The following is a 20046-nucleotide window of genomic DNA, read 5'->3' on the forward strand; positions in this document are numbered from 1 at the left end:
CATGTGTTTGACAGTTATCTAGGGATTCTTTACTGCCCTTAGATAGAGCTCATCCACCCTTCTCTGTTAAGCTGACTGAGAGATTCTTAATTTCCTCTCCTCCCTTAGCATTCTTTCCATCCTTTAAACTTGAAAAATTGTTCCATGTGCAGCTACCTTGCTCCTTATTCCTCCTGTGACCAAGAAAACGCACCAGCAGTCTTACTCCTTGACTCCATGCCCAATGGTTTGAAACTTACCAGAATATGCATTGCCTCTTTACCTGAAAACATTAATCTTCTCACCAAAAACACAAACAAAACCCCCGAGCTCAATAGCTAGCCTAAAATCATCATCAACAAAGCTAAATCAAAAAGAGAGAGCCCTCTCTGATTGCAGGTGGGCTAGAACCTGCAGTCCAAAGTTGGTTTGTGGTTACCTCGGCCGTATCCCTTTACTCCAACCTGAGGGACAACCTGAGCGATAACAGTTCCAACAAAAGGACGAGATGAGCCATTTTACAGCTGGGGCGAACATGCTTCCAGAGCGTGGTATATATGATACTCATCGAATTTAATTAAAATACGGTGTGGCGTCAATCTGGGCATCTGGACTTTATATAAGCCAGAGTTTTGTTTTTCCATCGACGAAAAGAAGCACATTCTATGGGAACCTACTGAGTGAGATTTATTTCTTGAGGATCCAATTTCAGTTTGCAGCAAGGTGCATTACCCCATGGACACTCTGAGTATTGGTGACTGTAGAATTAAAAAAAGTGTTGTTGATGGGAAGTACACACATGCGTCCTGGAGTTTCAGTTCTTTTGTGTAACCGTTAATATTGAAGTCTGAAAATATTAAAACTTGTAAAGGTGTTTCTGTCATTCCAGCCTAGACATTCGAGCCTACTACATTTCCTTGTTAAGGCTTCTTGACGGACGACTAGACCCCAACCAGGGTAAGGGGTCGATTTCTTTTTTCAAGAATACAGAAGACTGCATAAAGAAGAGGATCGTATGATGTGTAAACTTGGCATGACGTGGTGGTTGGACGCAGAAATTTTCGTGGCAGTGGTCCAACACGAAAATTGGCTGCCCTTAAATATTTTATAATTGACACTAGCTCCGCCTCTAATGAGATCATAGGACATGCATTCATATGAAAATGGTGGTAAGTTGATTCCATGAACATTAAATCAATGAAATGGTTGTTTTTTGAAAAGATACATACATTGACTTTAGAGCTAAGGAAGTCACATATTAAGATGGTTGACTGTCACGATCCCATCGATAAATATGTAATAATAAAGGTTAAAAAAATTTTACATGGCTTATTTATCCTTATCCCACCCATCTATTCAACATAGAAACACATATTCAAAGGCATCGTTATTAAGTATTATGCGCTCTATTATATAAGCAAGCCTTAACAATACGTATGCCTCGCTCCTGTCATAATACTATATGGTTTTATCGCTTGGTAACCGTTGGGAATTAATGTTTAAGTCACGGTCGGATCATCACCGGATTGTTTCCCTGACCAGCTCCGGCGCCAGGTGGTTGACGGAAACTTAAACCACTTCACCAACCCTTTTCCAGGTGGCCTAGCACCGGCGTGAAGCCATGTGACTCCTCGGTTGACTCGCTGTGGATTTTCGCGCCCAGACTCCCGCTTGAATTGACGATGGAGATTCATTACTCACATCTAAGGGCTCAGATTCGCCCAAGGGTTTGGAGGATGATTCATATACCACCGAGTCATTTGGTTTGGTTCATTTGCGTATGTCTGGTGAGGTCGAATACTCCCCAGCTCGGCGGTTCCTCCTCTGCAACGCTTGCCAGGTTCTACTTCGCTGCTTCAGGTATAATAACGACTGTTGCCGCCATGCATACTATTCTACTCTTTGGCTGCTCATATATGTGTATACAGTGCGTTCATTTTCTCAGAACTTATTAGTTTGGATTGTCTGCTCATGAGTTAACTACGGTGTAATTGTCAATGTATAGGTGGGTTAGCATCGACAGCCTCCTATCGCTTGCGGAATGACTATGTTGTTTCAAAGCGCTCTCAGGTATGTTCTCTTACCTTGATGGGATGCGGAACTGAGGTTTACCCTGTTTCAGAAAGGGTTTATACATCAGAGAATTGTTTAGCGTCGATCTCTTGGCCAGAGGTGTGTCTCATGGCGCTCTATGTTTTATATGTCTCAGGGTTCTGCAATCGTTCCAAACCCTAGGTTATGATTTGCGGTCGGCCACTCCATGCCGGAACCTGTGTCTTATTTAATTTATTCGGGCTTATGTTGAATGCGGTTCCTAACATACATGTCGATTGTGGTATGTACATTTGGTTAAGGGTTCACGGCCTCCATGCCTGAACTGGTTTAATTCGAAGTCTGATTATTCGCCCCATTTGTTTCTCATGCTTTTAAATGTTTAATAGAACTTCTCAGCTCTTCGTTTTTGTTTGTGAAGAGTTATATGGTACTCATCGGTTCTCTGGACATTTAATATACGTTGTTTTGTTGTACCCATCAAGAGTTATTCGTATGGCTTAATGTTAATATGTTTCCTTTATTCCTCTGTGAATACGATATTTATATTTCTACATTCTGTCGAGTTGTATCAATGGCCGTCTTTGCCTCATACGCCATTAATCTTGTTTAAGGTAGTATGCCTTAAGCTCACTTAATGATAAGTTTTAATGTTATTTCCATTGTTTAACAGTGAGCTAATATGCTATAGGGTTTTATTAAGCAATCGTATGCATTTGACTCGTTACTTATAGCTGTACCACCACAGGGTACGCGGCCATTTACCCACGGCTGGGTTCTGTTCTGAAATGATACAAAGTTTGACTTTCGGTTATTATTTGTAAGGGTTTACTGGTGCGCTTAGCCGGATGAGTCCTGGTGTAGCGTAGCATGATAAACACAGTTATTTGCTTTTATACATGATTTAAAATGTAATAGTATGTTCGAACCCTCGGTACAGGGGTCTATTCGGTTTCTTTGTTTATTTACTGCTTCGTTTTTAATATTCACAGCACTGGTATTTCAACTATATTTTCCTACTGTTCTGATAGTTTCAAATGTATCTTCACTACAACAAAACCCTGTGATTAGCATCCATTTTTGCTTCCTTTTTTGTGTCTAGAGCCCATTTTTGGTGCTATTTGTGTCCATTTATCAAATATGGTGCAAAACTTGATGCAAACTTTGCACCACGTCTTACACCAAGTTTAGCACCAGGTATTGTAATATGTTTTGCACCAAATTTTACACTAGGTTTTACGCCAGGTTTTATGCCAAGTTTTGTGCCATCCTTTGCACCATGTTTTGCATCAAGTTTGGCACCTAATTTTGTTTCACCAAACTTTTCATCCTCTATTGCATCCACTTTTTGCGCCTACACTTGCATCAAATTTTGTTTCATCTCTTGCATCCTCTTTTGCATCATTTTTTAAATCATTTTTTGCATCCATTTTTGCATCCCCTTTGTGCCAAGTTTTGCATTGAGGTTTGTGTCTATTTTTGCATCTAATTTTGTTACATCCACTTTTACATCTTGTTTTGCATCCATATTTACATCATCTTTTTCATTTGTTATTGTGTCCACTATTGCATCCAATTTTCTTGTGCCATAATTTGCACCTAGTTTGGCACCTCCCTTTGCACCCATTTTTGCTTCTAAATTTGCATCCACAATTGCATCCTCATATACATCTAGGTTTTCATCGAATTTTACATCTATTTTTGCATCCCTTTTTGTATCCACTTTTGCATCAAGATTTGCATCAGGTTTTGTGTCTCATATTGCATCTACTTTTGCATCGAATTTTGTTGCATCAACTTTTTCATCCTATTTTGCATCCATTGTTGCACCCATGTTTACATCCACTTTTGCATCCCTTTTTGCATCTTATTTTTAATATTCATTTGCTTCTTTTTTTGCATCTATCGTTACATCCACCTTTGTTGTGGCACAATTTGTGCCATGTTTTGTACTTACCGTTGTACCCACATTTGCTTCCAATTTTGCATCCATCTTCACATCCTCTTTTGCATCAAATATTGCATCCACTTTTGTGTTGGGTTTTGTGTCTCATTTTGTATCTTCTTTTGCATCACTTCCATTGCATCCACATTTTGCATCCAATTTTGTTTCTCCTATTGCACCCATGTTTGCATCCACTTTTACATCCCTTAATGCATCTTGTCTTGCATCTAAGTTTGCATATTTTTTTGTGTATGTTATTACATCCACTTTTTCATCCACTTTTGTTGTGCCACAATTTGTGCCATATCTTGTGCCTATCATTTCAACCCACATTTTCTTCCACTTTTGTGTCCACATTTGCATCCTATTTTGTGTCCAAGTTTGCATCAAATATTGTTTATGTTTTTTGCATCCCATTTTGCATCTACTCTTACATCCACTTTTGATGCATCCAATTTTGCATCTAATTTTGTGTTCATTATTGCACCCATGTTTGGTCCATGTTTACATCCATTTTTGCATCCAAGTTTGCCTTCTTTTTGCAATCAAATGTTTGTGTCCTTTTTTGCGTTCATTGTTGTATCAACATTTGTTTCACCACAATTCATGCTAAGTTTTATTCCTACTATTGCACCCATGTTTTCTTCCACCTTTTCATACATTTTTGCATCATATTTTGTGTCCAAGTTTGCATCAACTATTGCATCTACTTTTTCATCCACTTTTGCGTCAATCTTTTTTGTCTTGTTTTGCATCCACTTATGTTGTGTCTGCTCTTCATCCAGTTTTACATCTATTGTTGCCCCCAGTTTTTTGTTCACTTTTGCATCCCTTTTCCAACACTCATCATATTTTTTGCATTGATGATATTTCTTATGACATTGACAATTATGAACAATTGATTACAATGTCAATAATTATGACGATGATTATAATGAAGATGATGACGATGACATGAATTGTGATTATTATGATAATGACAATTACTATAAAGGCAATGGGGGTTACAATGACAATGATGATGATGACGATGCTAATGACCTTGGCCAATCTTCACAATTTTTAAATGTTGTCATGGTCATAATCAAAATCATTATCTTTGGTGTCATCTTCCAAGTCATCATCGTCTGATCATCATTATCATTATTTTCTTCTTGGTCATCATCAACAACAATAATGACATGAATGATGATTATGATGTTCATGACGAAGATGACAACAATGATGATAGAAATTACATTAATTATGATTAAGGGGATGATGAAAATTATAATGACAATGATAACGTTAGTGATGATGATGATCGTTGATCATCTCTCAAAAATAAATTGTTATTTCTCTTGCATATATCATGTGTCCTAACAACCCTTTTTGAGCACTCAACATTTTTTGGGTTGATGATATTTCTTACGACACCTATAATTATGAATAATTGACAACAATGTCCATAATGATGATGATGACGACATGAATGGTGATTATGACGATAATGCAATGGTGACAATAATGATGACGATGATGGTGGTGATGATGAAGATAATGAAGATGATGACACTCACTCTAAACTAGGGAGGTACTCATAATGAGACAAAAAAGTACTCTCAAGTTGAAATATTCATATAAGAATGGATCTAGATTGATAAGAATCAACGATGATTTACATCATCATATCCAACATTGTCAAAATAGCAAGGCCTTTACTAACAAGTTCTATCTCTCCATTAGATTAGTGCACAATGTTGGGAGGCATAAATTTGGACACCACTGCCTCTCCAGGCACTTACCCCACCAATATGTTCACAAGGTATGTCCTCACATGATCATTTCCTAATCCACTGTCATAATATTTGACATCAGGAAATTTCGATCCTAGTGACTATTCTTATCTTGGATTAATGTATTTAACTTATGGCAGTAGTCCTAGTCAAAGTACACATTCTCAGAGAATATTGGTCCCAGATGTTTATCCAATCCACCATTCTTCCTATTGGTGTCTTTACTAGGCTTACGACTGTTAGTCCTGGAAATAGTACATGACACGTGGATAATATAGTGCCCACGCTCACTCCCTCTCAACTAGGGAGGATACATCCACAAGCATAAGATTTTCTCAAGAATACCCATCATTTTCATAGATAATAATGTCATTAATTTGTTTTCATCGCATGGCACCATTATGATTAAGAATTCATAGATTTGTGGGAAAATATTTCCCATTTTGTCATTTTTGATGAAATAAAATCAAAAAGTGAATGCAAAAATCATTAAAGATACACTATAATGATTTATCTAAGTCTAAACTCTATGGTTGAAATGAAAATTCATGTAAATGTTATGTCTATGAGTTGTGCCAAACTTATGAAAACCTTATTCCCTAAGTCCTATATATAAGAAAAATAAGACCCAATGAATGGTAACTCATGTATTCACTCCCTCTTTGGAAAACATATGAATATATACACTCCTAGTCACACTTGATCACATGTTTGTGAAGGTTAAATCATGAAGTCCTCTTTTCCCTTTGCATTTTCACTTCATTATTTAAGCACCTAATTGAGGATCTAGGGAACGTTTGTTTCCTAGGGGTTTCATGTCTACTCTTAGTTTACTTATGTCACACTATGGTCAATTTATGTGATGGAGTGAAATACTTAAGTTTGTGGAGTTATTAGAACAATGTATTAAGTTAGTCACTAAACACACATGTATTACATCTCATTGATACACGTGTGGGTTGGAGACTCATTGCTTGAGAAATTTAATGGAGACTACATTAGGGCTTTGATGGTATAGCTTACAAAATATCTTGGTAAACATTGTGATTCATTATTTCTTTTCCTTGAGACACTTAATAATATTGAAGTCACTCCCAATAATCCGTGTAGATGGGGAGTATAAATTACTTGTGGTGGAAATAGAATTGAGAAATAGAGGTTTTCCATTTGCGATATTGTAGTCGTAGACATTAGATACATGGTAGTAGTCCTCGATGTCAATTAACAAAATTCTATTGTCATAATGCAAAAAGAGGTAAACATATTGGTAACTTTGATGTCATGATCATTCCAAATAATAGCCATTCCACCCAAGTATCTCTAAGCATAAATCACTACTACTTGGCAATTCCTCCCCCATTTGCTAATTATATGAGGTAGAACCTCACTTAATATTTTTGTTTCTTATATCAAAATTATTGATGGGTGCTTTGCGTACCATTTTTCTTTTAGGAGTCTTTGTTTTCCTTTACTATTGAGGCCCCTCATCTTCCATGAGACTATTTTCATGGAGAATTTACACAGAAAGGAGGTATATTGTGACTAAAAAAAAACATGTTTTAAGATTTAAGTGCTTGGACAATGCCACTTCATGGCTCCTATATTTCCTTAACATGGGACCAAATGGTGAACTTGCTGGCCTTAAAGGAAATTGACCAATGAAAATATCAAAAAGAGGTGACTTTTGACTTTATCACATACAAGTTAATATACTGGAAAAAATATCCATAAGAATTTCATCAATCAATGAATCATTAAAAAAAATATCCAAAACAATTTTATCAAGCAATGAATCATTACATTATAAAGTACAATATATAAACCTCTTGGGAAATTTTTGCTAAACCATGCTCAAAACCAGCGTATTTAATATTAATATTTAACAATAATATGGACAATAACACATTTTCATAAATTAAATAACCGGTTATCAAGCCTAAGAAATGTCACTAACAGAAAACTAAAAAGCATGCAACTAATGAGAGTGACCTCTCAAGGCCACCATAAGACAATTAATCTATTAGGACCAAGATTAACGGAGACAAAGATCTACAACGGACAAAGGCAAACCTATTTTAACTTTATTGTTTTATTAGGTTCAAGTTGAACATATCAAGATATTATGAATAGAATAATTAATTTTATTGCATTAAGAACCCAAGCACATTCTATAACTTAGCAAGGAAGAGATGTATAATACCCAGATAAAGTGACACAACTCATGGCATTAAGTTACTTCTTCTTCATCTTCTTCTTCTTCTTCTTTTTTTTTTTTTTTTTAATTTAAACTTTTATAATAAAATCACAAATTTAGCATGAATGGAATGTTTAAAATCCATTTTTATAAAAACAAAATATATTCTTTGTTATAAAAAAATACCAAAAACTAAATATATATTTTTTAGAAAATTAAAAAAAAATACTAAAACTAAATATATATTTAAAAACACTAAAACATAAACAAATATTATTTTTTTAATTTAAAATATTTTTTAGAATTTTTTAAAACACTTCCCTCCATTTTAAGAAGCAAAAATAATAATAGAAATAAGGACGGACCAAAAATATTCCTTTCCCTAGTAAGCGTTTCCCACAATTCATTCCACTCACTCGAGTAATTTCATAAAACATAGATAAGTGTTATTTCACACTCTTTTGGCAAAGCCTATTGAGCTTCGCCTGTGATATATCTATTCCTTGATGGAGTCCTTGATATATTGATCAGGTTTTGTTTCCATGGAGATTAATTAGAGCAAAGAAAACACGAGTACTCTTAATTCCAAGTTCAATGCCTCTAATGGTGGACACAAGACAAGGGAGTGTTTGCTATTATGGTCATAACTCCAAGTTCATTGTCTCTGATGGTGGACGAGGCAAGGGAGGGGGTTGCGGTTGTGGTTGTGGTCATGGAGTTTTCTCTTTTACATTATATTTAGGGAGTTCAAATCAATTTGAATGGAATCATGGTCGTCAATAAGTATAATGGATTAAGTGTGATAATGGATAAAATGAAGTAATTATTTGTGAGAATTTTTTCTTGAACAAACATTAGGATCCATTTTATCATAGAGAAAAGTACATGCATTAAAAACAACTCAATATTTCATGTGACATTCATATTGTATGTGACTTATTTTTCATTAAAAACAATTTACTTTTTCATGAGACATTCTTTTTTTGTTAAATTTTCTTCTATTTATAATCCTAATTAAAATTGTAATTTGAAATGAAGCTTCCAGTAACTCTTAATTTACCAAGCATGCATGGACATCATAAGAAACATTGACAATATAATATGAAAAACAAATTGGTACGTACTTCATATGCATTAAAAAATGCTTCTACTACTTAATGTGAATTACAAGTGTAATGTTAGTTGGATCTCAAATATATCTTAAACCATATTTTCATTTTATATTTTAGTACTATTAAATGTTATTATGTCCTAGCTCATTTTATGGTTAGCATTGTAGTAAAAATATGCATTATGTTATAGAATTAGTACTAACATGTAATATTGATTTTGTTTCCAGAACGCTACAGGGAATGACCATGAAGATGATGATACATACTATGTTTATATTACATGATATATTATAGATAATGATGATGAGGATGGTGATAGCATTGGTGATTATTAGGTGGATGATATTATCAAGATGGTCAGGATGATGATAATGGAAATGATCTTGACTATGATTTTTATGGTGCTAGCTAGCCATGGGTTATTTTTTATATTTAGTTGGGATGTCTTAATATGGTAATCATAAATTTGAATTTTAGTTGATTCGAATAATGATGATGATACTATCGGTACTATCATGTTCCCTTATGAATATGTTGAAAATTGTTTACATTTTTTAATGAAGAATTATTGTGTATGATGAGATTCCTATTTTTTATGGATGTTGTGAATTTACCTTAGAATAATGATATCTATGAAACGTTTTTATTGGTAATCATACATTTACTTTTAATTGATTTGATTAAATATGATGATGATATTATCTTTTTTATCCTGTTATTTTACGTGTATATTGCAAATTATCAACATTATTTTGATGGAGAATTATTATGTATGATGATATTACTATATTTTGATGGATGTTGTGAATTTACCTTAGAATAATGGTGTTCACGAAATATTTTGATATGATAATCACACATTTGAATCTTAGTTGATTTGATTAAAGATGATGAGGATATTATTAGTATTATCTTGTTACTTTATATTTGTGTTGAAAATTGTGAATGATTTTTTATGGAGAATCACTATGTATGATGATATTGCTATTTTTGGATGTAATGTTGTGAATTTACCTTGGAATAATGGTATTTGTGATAAGTGTTGATTTAGTAGTAATATATGTATATTGAAAATTGTCAATGATTTTTTGATGGAGAATTATTATATATGAGTATACTGATATATTTTTTATGAATGTTGTCAATTACCCTTAAATTTGTTTACAAATATTAAGTTATCAATTTGAATTGTGATATCTTCTTAAATGTGTTATACATGAAAATACCTCCTCATAATTTTGGAGGATAATACTATGTTGTTGATTGAAATACCCCTTTCTCCTAGACTATATAAGACTATAATACAATTTATGTACCATTAGGACCACGTTATCCTAGTCTATAACAAGTTGTCCCCTTCATCTAACTTTTGTTACCAAAATTCTCACTCAGTCACGAAGAAAAAATATTGAGTTAACTAGAATTTGACTCTCTTGTTCACTTTTGGAAACTCATATGGTGGAATGTGATCTCTTTACCCTCATATTTAGCTTTTTCCTAAAAAACAAAAGCATACAAAAGTGGGAAAGAGCCATAAAGCATGGGGAAGATTTTTCCTAAGCACAAAAGCATCTAAAAAGTGGAAAAAGCCATTTTTATATGAGGAAACATTATTCACCCAAAATATTTTTCCAAAATTGAACTAATGAGGAATTTGGGAAATCTTTGTAGCCTTCACTTTCCTATATATTGGAGGCTTGGCCATTGAGAAAACGATGCTAATTCTTGTATTGTCATGCTACTGAGATCCATCTTGAGAGGGAGAGTTTTGGATCTAGGAGTTGGGGGAGGTGCTGCTACAACTACATTTGATGGTTGTAACTTTCCTCCAACTCCTTTATTAATTTAGATCGATTGTTCTTCCTTCCATATGCTGCTATTCATTCTTTACTTATTCTGTTTAACTATTGAATGTATGGGATTTTGGTTTATATTTATTTATTCAGTAATATTTATATGTTTCTTAATAGTTTCGATTATCAAGATATTATGATGTGAAGGTTTCTTTGTTCTCTCTCTTATGTGTAGGACCAAGCTTTGGAGCTAGCTAGGAGTGCTTCCCAGCTACACTAAAAACTCCAACAAGACCTGCATGTGAGGACTCACAGGAATTCCTTCTCTTTTTCTTAATATATATTCTACATCTTGATCTACTAAGAATCCTAAGCCTTAGAACAACCTTTCTCTTAATCGGCATGTCCTAGGTTTCCGAGATAAATTGAGAGGGTTTTATCTTCATCTAACCGTGCATTAAATCCTACAACAAAATGATATTTAGAAACTATAATATATTTCACTACGTAATTGAAATTAATAAAATGAACCCATAAAGGGGGTCATAAATGGAAATAAAAGTAAAACTCTAAACAAGAAGCCAAAAGTGGATGTAACCATGGATGAAAAATTGGGAGTAGAATTGGATGTTAAACCAGCCATCAAAACAAGATGAAAACAATGACACACAAAGGATTTTAAAGTAGAATTAAAAAAGGGTGAAATACTAGACCCAAAGAAGGGAAAAAGATAGGGCATACAAAAGGATACCAAATTGGGTGCAAACAAGGCTGCAAAAATGGACACCAAAATGAGGATCCAGAGAATGGTGTAAAATTAGGATGCAAAACTGGGTGCAAAAAGGTTGTAAGAAAATACACAAAACAAGATGCAAAATGGGACTAAAAACGGGTGAAACCAAGGATGCTAAAAATGATGCATAATTAGATGAAAATTCAAACTAAAATCTAGGTGAAAAATGAGATGCAAATGTGGATACAAAATGTGGCAAAAAAAAGGATGCAAATTTGGATGCCAAAACGGACGCAAAATTAGACACCAAAAAGGATGCAAAACTGGACATAAAAAATGGTGCAAAATTGGACACAAAAGTAGAAAAAATGGTGCAAAAATGGGCATAAAAATGGCTCAAATTTGGATGCAAATTGATAAGCAACATTGGATGCAAAATGAGGTGCAACAAATGATTGAAAACTTGGTGCAAAAACAAATGCAAAATTAATGTAACGTTAGAAACAAAATGGGATGCAAAGGTGGATGCAACACATGGTTCAACATAGGATGCAAATTTAGATGCTCAAAATGATGCGAAATTGGATGCAAGAAATGGTGTTAAAAATGATGCTAAATTAGATGGAAAATATGGTGCAAAATAGGATGCAAAAAATGGAGACAAATAAAACAAAAAGTGGATGAAAAAAATGGTGCAAAAATGGATGAAAAAATTGGCACTAAATTAGATTCAACATATGGTGCAAAATTGGACGCAAAAAATGGTGTAAAAATAGATGTAAAAATAAGTACAAAATTAGAAGCAAAAAATGGCATCAGGCTAGATGCAAAAACTGGCACAAACTAGATGCAAAAAAAGACACTAAATTAAATGCAAAAGATAGTGTAAAAATCGATGCAAATTATGACACAAAACTAGAAGCAAAGAATGGCACAAAGCATGAAGCAAAAAATGATGCGAAAATAGATGCAAAAAATCGCGCAAAACTAGAAGCAAAACTTGTTGTAAAACCATATGCAAATCTTAGTGCAAAATATGATGCAAAATTTGGCATAAAAAAAGATGCAAAATTTGGCGCAAAAAAGGACGCTTTAAAAATTGTACAATAGAGCCAGATTTAGCACCACGCTACTCATCCCAATTGAGAAAAAAATGCACTAAAAACTGGTGCTAAATCTGGCGCAAATTTCTTGTTTTGTTGTAGTGCTTTTACTGTTCTGGCTAGGCGCCATGCCGTAGCTGGGTACCATGCCGTGTAACGTTACTTATTTATACTGTTACATAAATGTCTTGCACAACTACTACGGTCTTTCAGGACCGCATTTGGTTTTTTTCGTACTGTTATATATAAATAACATGAATCGTTTACAGCAGATAATTATCTCATTTACTGCCTTTAATAACTAATTTCCAGATGTTCATTTGAGTTGTACATACTGTTTCTATTTTACAGACATCCACTGTTATTTTCTCTTTACATTTAGCTGATTAAGAGAAACTCATATTCAACTGTATTCTATCTATGTACTTCAGTATACTGTTTACTGTTGTCTAATTTTGTAAATAGCTCGTACCTGGTCAATCAGTTACAGGAGTTTCACTCCAAAAGTTCACCTGCATTCATACTTGCTCTTATCCACCCAACCTTGAGATCCACCTTCACGTTGGATTTTCCCCCCAAGCTGTCTTGCAGGCCTGCAGCCCTCAACAAGACTCATGCACCTCCGTGCGTGGGTTATCTGGTCCTTACCAGACTTAACCCTTTCTTTTTTTCTCTTTTTCCTTTCTTGGAATCCTTTTTCCCCTGTCTGTCCCAACAGCCCAGGGTTTTTCCTTCCCAGGACTTTTCCTGTGTGAAAGGGTAGTTTTTCAGTTTCATAACTGATTCTTTTTCTTTAAAAATCCTCCTCCAAGAGGCTGCCAGCATTTCAAGATATATATTCCAATATATTAAATTTCATAAATAAATAATGTCATTTAGTAAACAATAATTAACAACTCACATTAGTTTCTTACCACAGTAACATTCCATATTTACATGTTACCCGGGGTCATCACATCTCCCCCCCTGGGATTGGACATCGTCCCGATGTCTATTCCCTTTAAATAAGTCTGGGTAAACTTTTCTAATAAGTTCCTCGTCTTCCCAAGTAGCCTCCTCAGGCCCATAGTGCTGCCACAGCACTTTAACTTGGGTAATAACTCGTTTCCGCAGCCGCACTTCTCTCTGGTCGAGAATGCTCTGTGGTTCGACCAGAACCTCGCCTTCCGGTTCGACCTATAGACAATCAATACCTTCAGTCAGTTTCTGTTGAGTATATCTGCATAATCAAAACAACCGGATTAATTCTTACCCGTACATCTTGCCACCTGATCACATGTTTAGGGTTGTATACATATTTCTTTAGAACAGAAACGTGGAAAACATTTTGAATCTTAATATGACTTGGCAAGGCGAGTTGGTAAGCCACCGGCCCCACTCTAGCCAAGATCTGAAAAGGTCCAAAGTACCGAGGAGCCAGCTTGGCACATCCGCTCCATTGCAGTGAGCTTCTTTTGGCTTGGATCCTCACAAACACATGGTCACCAACCTGATATTCTTTGAATCTTCTTTTCCTGTCCGCAAAACTTTTCTGTCTGTCCTGCGCAGCCTCCAAATTGGCACGTACCCTTTTCACCATGTCTTCCATTTCTTTAAGCATTTCCGGACCCAAACTCAGCTTATCCTCAGGTCCACCCCAACTTGAGGGTGTACGGCATTTTCGCCCATACAGGACCTCAAAGGGACTTAGCTTTGTCGACGTGTGATACCCATTATTATATGCGAATTCAACCAGGTGTAAATACTCTTCCCATTGGTTTGGTTCCAGCATCACATACTTCCTCAACATATCTTCCAACACCTGATTTACTCGTTCGGTTTGACCATCGGTCTGCGGGTGATAGGTCGTGCTAAAGTTCAGCTGTGTTCCTAACTCAGCGAACAACGTCCTCCAAAAAGTGGATGTGAACTTTACATCACGGTCTGATATGATTACTTTCGGCAGTCCATGCAGTCTGAACACATTCTACATAAAAAGGTGAGCAATTTGCACTGCCTTATAAGTGGACTGCACAGGTATGAAGTGTGCCGCTTTACTCAACTTATCAACCACCACCATGATGGAATCATTGCTTTTCTTTGTTCGTGGCAAACCGGTTATGAAATCCATGGAAATGGTTTCCCATTTCCACTCTGGAATAGGAAAAGGCTGTAACAGCCCGGCCGGATGCAGATGTTCTGCCTTAATCTGCTGGCACTCCAAACACCGCGCCAAATACTCAACTACCTGCTTCTTCATTCCTGGCCAATAATATTCCTTCCTAAGTGCAGTGACCATCTTTTGGTATCCTGGGTGGCCAGTGTAGTGGCTGATATGGAACTCGTCCAAAATCATATTCCTAAGGTCATTCGAGTCAGGTACATACAATTTTTATTAAAATACAGCATTCCAGCACCATCTAGTGTATATCCTTGCTGTAATCTTCCATTAACTGATTGTTGTACCTGCTGTTTTAATTGTTGGTATTCAGCATCTTGACTTGCTGCTGTTTTTATTTGCTCAACCAGCGAGTTCCACCACTTGCTGACTGAAAGTTCACATAAACACTGTACCTTTCGACTTAATGCATCAGCCACCCGGTTCTCCTTGCCTTTTAAATGCTTAATCTCGAAATCGAATCCACTTAGGAAATCTGCCCAACAACCTTGTCTTGCATTCAGGGTAGGTTGGCTGAAGTAATTTGTCAAACTGTGGTGATCTGTTAACAACAGAAATTTCCTCCCCATGAGGTAATGTCGCCACATTTTCAGCGCATGAATAACAGCTATTAACTCTAGATCGTAAGCAGAGTATTTCTGCTCATGATCTTTTAGTTTTCTCTATTCATACGCAATTACTTTCCCTTCCTGCATTAATACTCCTCCCACACCCTCCTTACTTGCATCGGTACACACCACGTAATCCTTATTAGGATCAGCTATACTCAAGATGGGTGCGGTGGTGAGTAAATGCTTCAACCGATCAAAGCTCTGCTGACATTCCGGTGTCCACTTAAATATCTTCCCCTTTTTCTGTAAGGAAGTGATAGGGTATGCTATCCTCGAGAAACCTTCCACAAATCTTCTGTAATAGCCAGCTAGTCCCATAAAGGATCTGATATCAGCTACATCCTTAGGTATGGGCCATTCCATAATAGTCTTTATCTTCTCAGGATCCACTGCAATTCCTTCTTTGGTAATCACATGGCCTAAATATTGGATTTCCTCCTTGAAAAAGTCACACTTACTAAACTTAGCGTATAGCTGGTGTTCTCGAAGAGTTTGCAACACCACCCTAAGGTGCTCTTCGTGTTCCTCTTGGGAACGAGAATATATCAGAATATCATCGATAAATATCAGCACGAATTTGTCCAAAAACCTGTGAAACACGCTGTTCATTAAACACATAAAGGTGGGAGGTGCATTGGTCAAACCAAAAGGCAACACCACAAATTCGTAGTGCCCGTAGCGTGTTCTGAAGGCGGTTTTGGCAATGTCCTTTTCTTTAATCCTGATCTGATGATAACCAAATCGTAAATCGATCTTGGAAAATACTTTTTCCCCCTTCACTTGATCAAAGAGTTCGTCTATCCGAGGCAAGGGGTATTTATTTTTTATTGTGAGCTTATTCAGCTGACGATAGTCTATGCACATACGGAGAGTTCCATCTTTCTTTTTAACAAATAATACTAGAGCTCCCCATGGTGATACGCTGGGGCGGATATAGTTCTTATCCAACAGCTCTTGCAGTTGCATTTTTAATTCTGTTAATTCGGGTACGCTCATTCGGTATGGTGCCCGTGACACCGGTGCTGCTCCTGGTGTTAGCTCTATAGTAAAATCTATATCCCTTTTAGGGGGCAGTCCTGGTACCTCCTCAGGAAAAACATCCGCAAATTCCTGTACCACCGGAATATTGTCCAGTGCAGATGTTTTGTCTTTCTGGTCTGCATAACCAACTTGAATAGCGTAAATTTGACATTTCTTTCTGAGACATTTAGCTAGCTGGGATGCAGTAATAGGTCGGATCTGTACAGGGTGTTTAATCCCCTGCAACTCCTGCTGCTTTCCCAAGTCATCCTTATAGTAGATGGTTTTGGTCTTGCAGTTTACCAATGACCAGTGTTTTTCCAGCCAATCCATACCAATCAGGACGTCGTAGGAACCCAATGGAAGTACATTCAGATCTGTTGTTATTGGCTGTCCAGCTATGCTTAAAGAGCAATTACTAATTTTGGCTAAGACTCGTCTCTTAGCTCCCGTAGCTAACTGTACCAGCCATGGATTCCTGAACCTTTCAGATGGTAACTTACACTGTTCTACTATTTTTGGGCTAACATAACTTAAAGTAGCTCCTGGGTCAATAAGGACAGCTATAGAAAGATTTGAGATTTTACCTTCAAACTCCACCATGGTCGGCTGGTATTCCGCTTGACGATCATCCAAGGCTGCGTTAATCCTTGGTACGCTGCGCGCCACTTCCCCAACGGTCGATGCTTCGTGGATCTGAGATATCTGGTCCACTCCTTTACGCTGCGAGCAATTCTTAACATAGTGCGGTCCTCCACAACCCCAACATTGGACTGGAGGTCTGGTCATCCCTTCAATATCCGACCTGGCAGGTGGTTCACTGATCCTGCTCTCACTTGGCTTAGTCCGGAAAGTACTCTTTGTTACATTTCTGTTAATCTGTCCCTTACCAGCACCCTTGCTGCCATTACCACGACTCCCTTTATTATTACCAGCAATTCTGTTACCCTTTCTTTCATTCCATCTTTTATTTGAAATGTCTCCTTTTTGTTTGTTCTACTGGTAACAGATTCTTGCCTTACGAATCGCCTCATCCATTGTTCTGGGATTGTCAAACTCAATTCGTTCTCTTATATAGGCAGGTAGGCTGCTCACAAATCTCTGCACCTTGGCCTTCTCCTCCTTAATATATGGCACATAGCGAAGCAGGGAAGTGAAGCGGTTAATGAACTCGTCCATAGACTGTTGTCCTAGTCGTAAATCATGGAATTCCTGTGCCTTCTCATCATAGAAACGCTCGGTTAGATATCTCTCCTTGAAGTATTTCTGAAACTTTTCCCATGTTATGTTCTGCTCACTCACTCCTTTTACAATCTTAGTTTCTTCCCACCACAGGGTTGCTTTGCCTTGTAGCTGGAAGATGGCCAGCCGTGCCTTCAGATTCTGATCATACTCATACAGCTGGAAATACTTGTTCATGTTAATTAACCAAGCCTCTGCCGCCTCTTCCTGCTCCCCATCGAAATGTGGAGGTTTAATTTTTCGGAATTCCCCCTGTAATTCCATTTTCTGTCGCTTTGAGGTCTGTTGTTCTAATACGTTGTCAGAATGGTCCTCCTTTTCCTCTGAGATTTCAGGTGCAGTTGGGTAATTTCGTTCTTCAGTTGCCCTTTGCTGTTCTGCACTGGGATTGGCTAACGGTGGATTTTGTCTGTCCGACAAACTCTTCAGTATTCTTTCCTGCTCCACCATCAATCCCGCATTGTCTTCTCACAGACGTGCCATCTCATTTTTCAGTTCTTGAACAGTTTCTAGTATCGCCAGATTGGTACTGCGTGTCTCTTCACCAAGCTGTACCCACAGTTCTGGATTTTCCCGAAGAATGTTGTCAGCCCCCTGCATTTCCTCTACTTTTATTGTTGACTATTAGCTGATTATCGTTTCTGTATTTACCTCCTAATAAATAAACAAGAAAATCAGTTAGCTGAATTAATTCTTCCTTATATATATATATATATATATATATATATATATAAGATAATCTTCCATGCAGCTGGATCTTACTGCTCCAGAGGCCACAGTATTGAACTTCCACTCTGATACCACATTGTCACGATCCCATCGATAAATATGTAATAATAAAGGTTAAAAAAATTTTACATGGCTTATTTATCCTTATCCCACCCATCTATTCAACATAGAAACACATATTCAAAGGCATCGTTATTAAGTATTATGCGCTCTATTATATAAGCAAGCCTTAACAATATGTATGCCTCGCTCCTGTCATAATACTATATGGTTTAATCGCTTGGTAACCGTTGGGAATTAATGTTTAAGTCACGGTCGGATCATCACCGGATTGTTTCCCTGACCAGCTCCGGCGCCAGGTGGTTGACGGAAACTTAAACCACTTCACCAACCCTTTGCCAGGTGGCCTAGCACCGGCGTGAAGCCATGTGACTCCTCGGTTGACTCGCTATGGATTTTCGCGCCCAAACTCCCGCTTGAATTGACGATGGAGATTCATTACTCACATCTAAGGGCTCAGATTCGCCCAAGGGTTTGGAGGATGATTCATATACCACTGAGTCATTTGGTTTGGTTCATTTGCGTATGTCTGGTGAGGTCGAATACTTCCCAGCTCGGCGGTTCCTCCTCTGCAATGCTTGCCAGGTTCTACTTCACTGCTTCAGGTATAATAACGACTGTTGCCGCCATGCATACTATTCTACTCTTTGGCTGCTCATATATGTGTATACAATGCGTTCATTTTCTCAAAACTTATTAGTTTGGATTGTCTGCTCATGAGTTAACTACGGTGTAATTGTCAATGTACAGGTGGGTTAGCATCGACGGCCTCCTACCGCTTGCGGAATGACTATGCTGTTTCAAAGCGCTCTCAGGTATGTTCTCTTACCTTGATGGGATGCAGAACTGAGGTTTACCCTGTTTCAAAAAGGGTTTATACATCAGAGAATTGTTTAGCGTCGAGCTCTTGGCCAGAGGTGTGTCTCATGGCGCTCTCTGTTTTATATGTCTCAGGGTTCTGCAATCGTTCCAAACCCTAGGTTATGATTTGCGGTCGGCCACTCCATGCCGGAACCTGAGTCTTATTTAATTTATTCGGGCTTATGTTGAATGCGGTTCCTGACATACATGCCGATTGTGGTATGTACATTTGGTTAAGGGTTCACGGCCTCCATGCCTGAACTGGTTTAATTCGAAGTCTGATTATTCACCCCATTTGTTTCTCATGCTTTTAAATGTTTAATAGAACTTCTCAGCTCTTCGTTTTTGTTTGTGAAGAGTTATATGGTACTCATCGGTTCTCTGGACATTTAATATACGTTGTTTTGCTGTACCCATCAAGAGTTATTTGTATGGCTTAATGTTAATATGTTTCCTTTATTCCTCTGTGAATACGATATTTATATTTCTACATTCTGTCGAGTTGTATCAATGGCCATCTTTGCCTCATACGCCATTAATCTTGTTTAAGGTAGTATGCCTTAAGCTCACTTAATGATAAGTTTTAATGTTATTTCCATTGTTTAACAGTGAGCTAATATGATATAGGGTTTTATTAAGCAATCGTATGCATTTGACTCGTTACTTATAGCTGTACCAC

General features: G+C 37.0%; 1 protein-coding gene across 2 annotated transcripts; it reads left to right on the top strand.

Annotated features, from left to right (window-relative positions):
* Positions 1-1297: 1297 nt before the first annotated feature.
* LOC149234699 (uncharacterized) lies at positions 1298-19777 on the top strand. Of its 2 annotated transcripts, XM_089461229.1 has the most exons (3): positions 1298-1839; positions 19257-19321; positions 19461-19777. In XM_089461229.1, the coding sequence occupies exons 1-3, from the start codon at positions 1662-1664 to the stop codon at positions 19491-19493; spliced, it is 276 nt and encodes a 91-aa protein (XP_089317355.1). In that variant the 5' UTR covers positions 1298-1661; the 3' UTR covers positions 19494-19777. The 2 variants fall into 2 exon arrangements, with proteins under 2 accessions (XP_089317355.1, XP_089317354.1); XM_089461228.1 differs by having other exon boundaries at positions 19257-19777.
* Positions 19778-20046: the final 269 nt, after the last annotated feature.

This window comes from Pinus tabuliformis, chromosome 8, assembly GCF_031772625.1.
Source record: "Pinus tabuliformis cultivar Carrire ecotype Pingquan chromosome 8, CPIR1, whole genome shotgun sequence".
NCBI classification, from domain to species: domain Eukaryota; kingdom Viridiplantae; phylum Streptophyta; class Pinopsida; order Pinales; family Pinaceae; genus Pinus; species Pinus tabuliformis.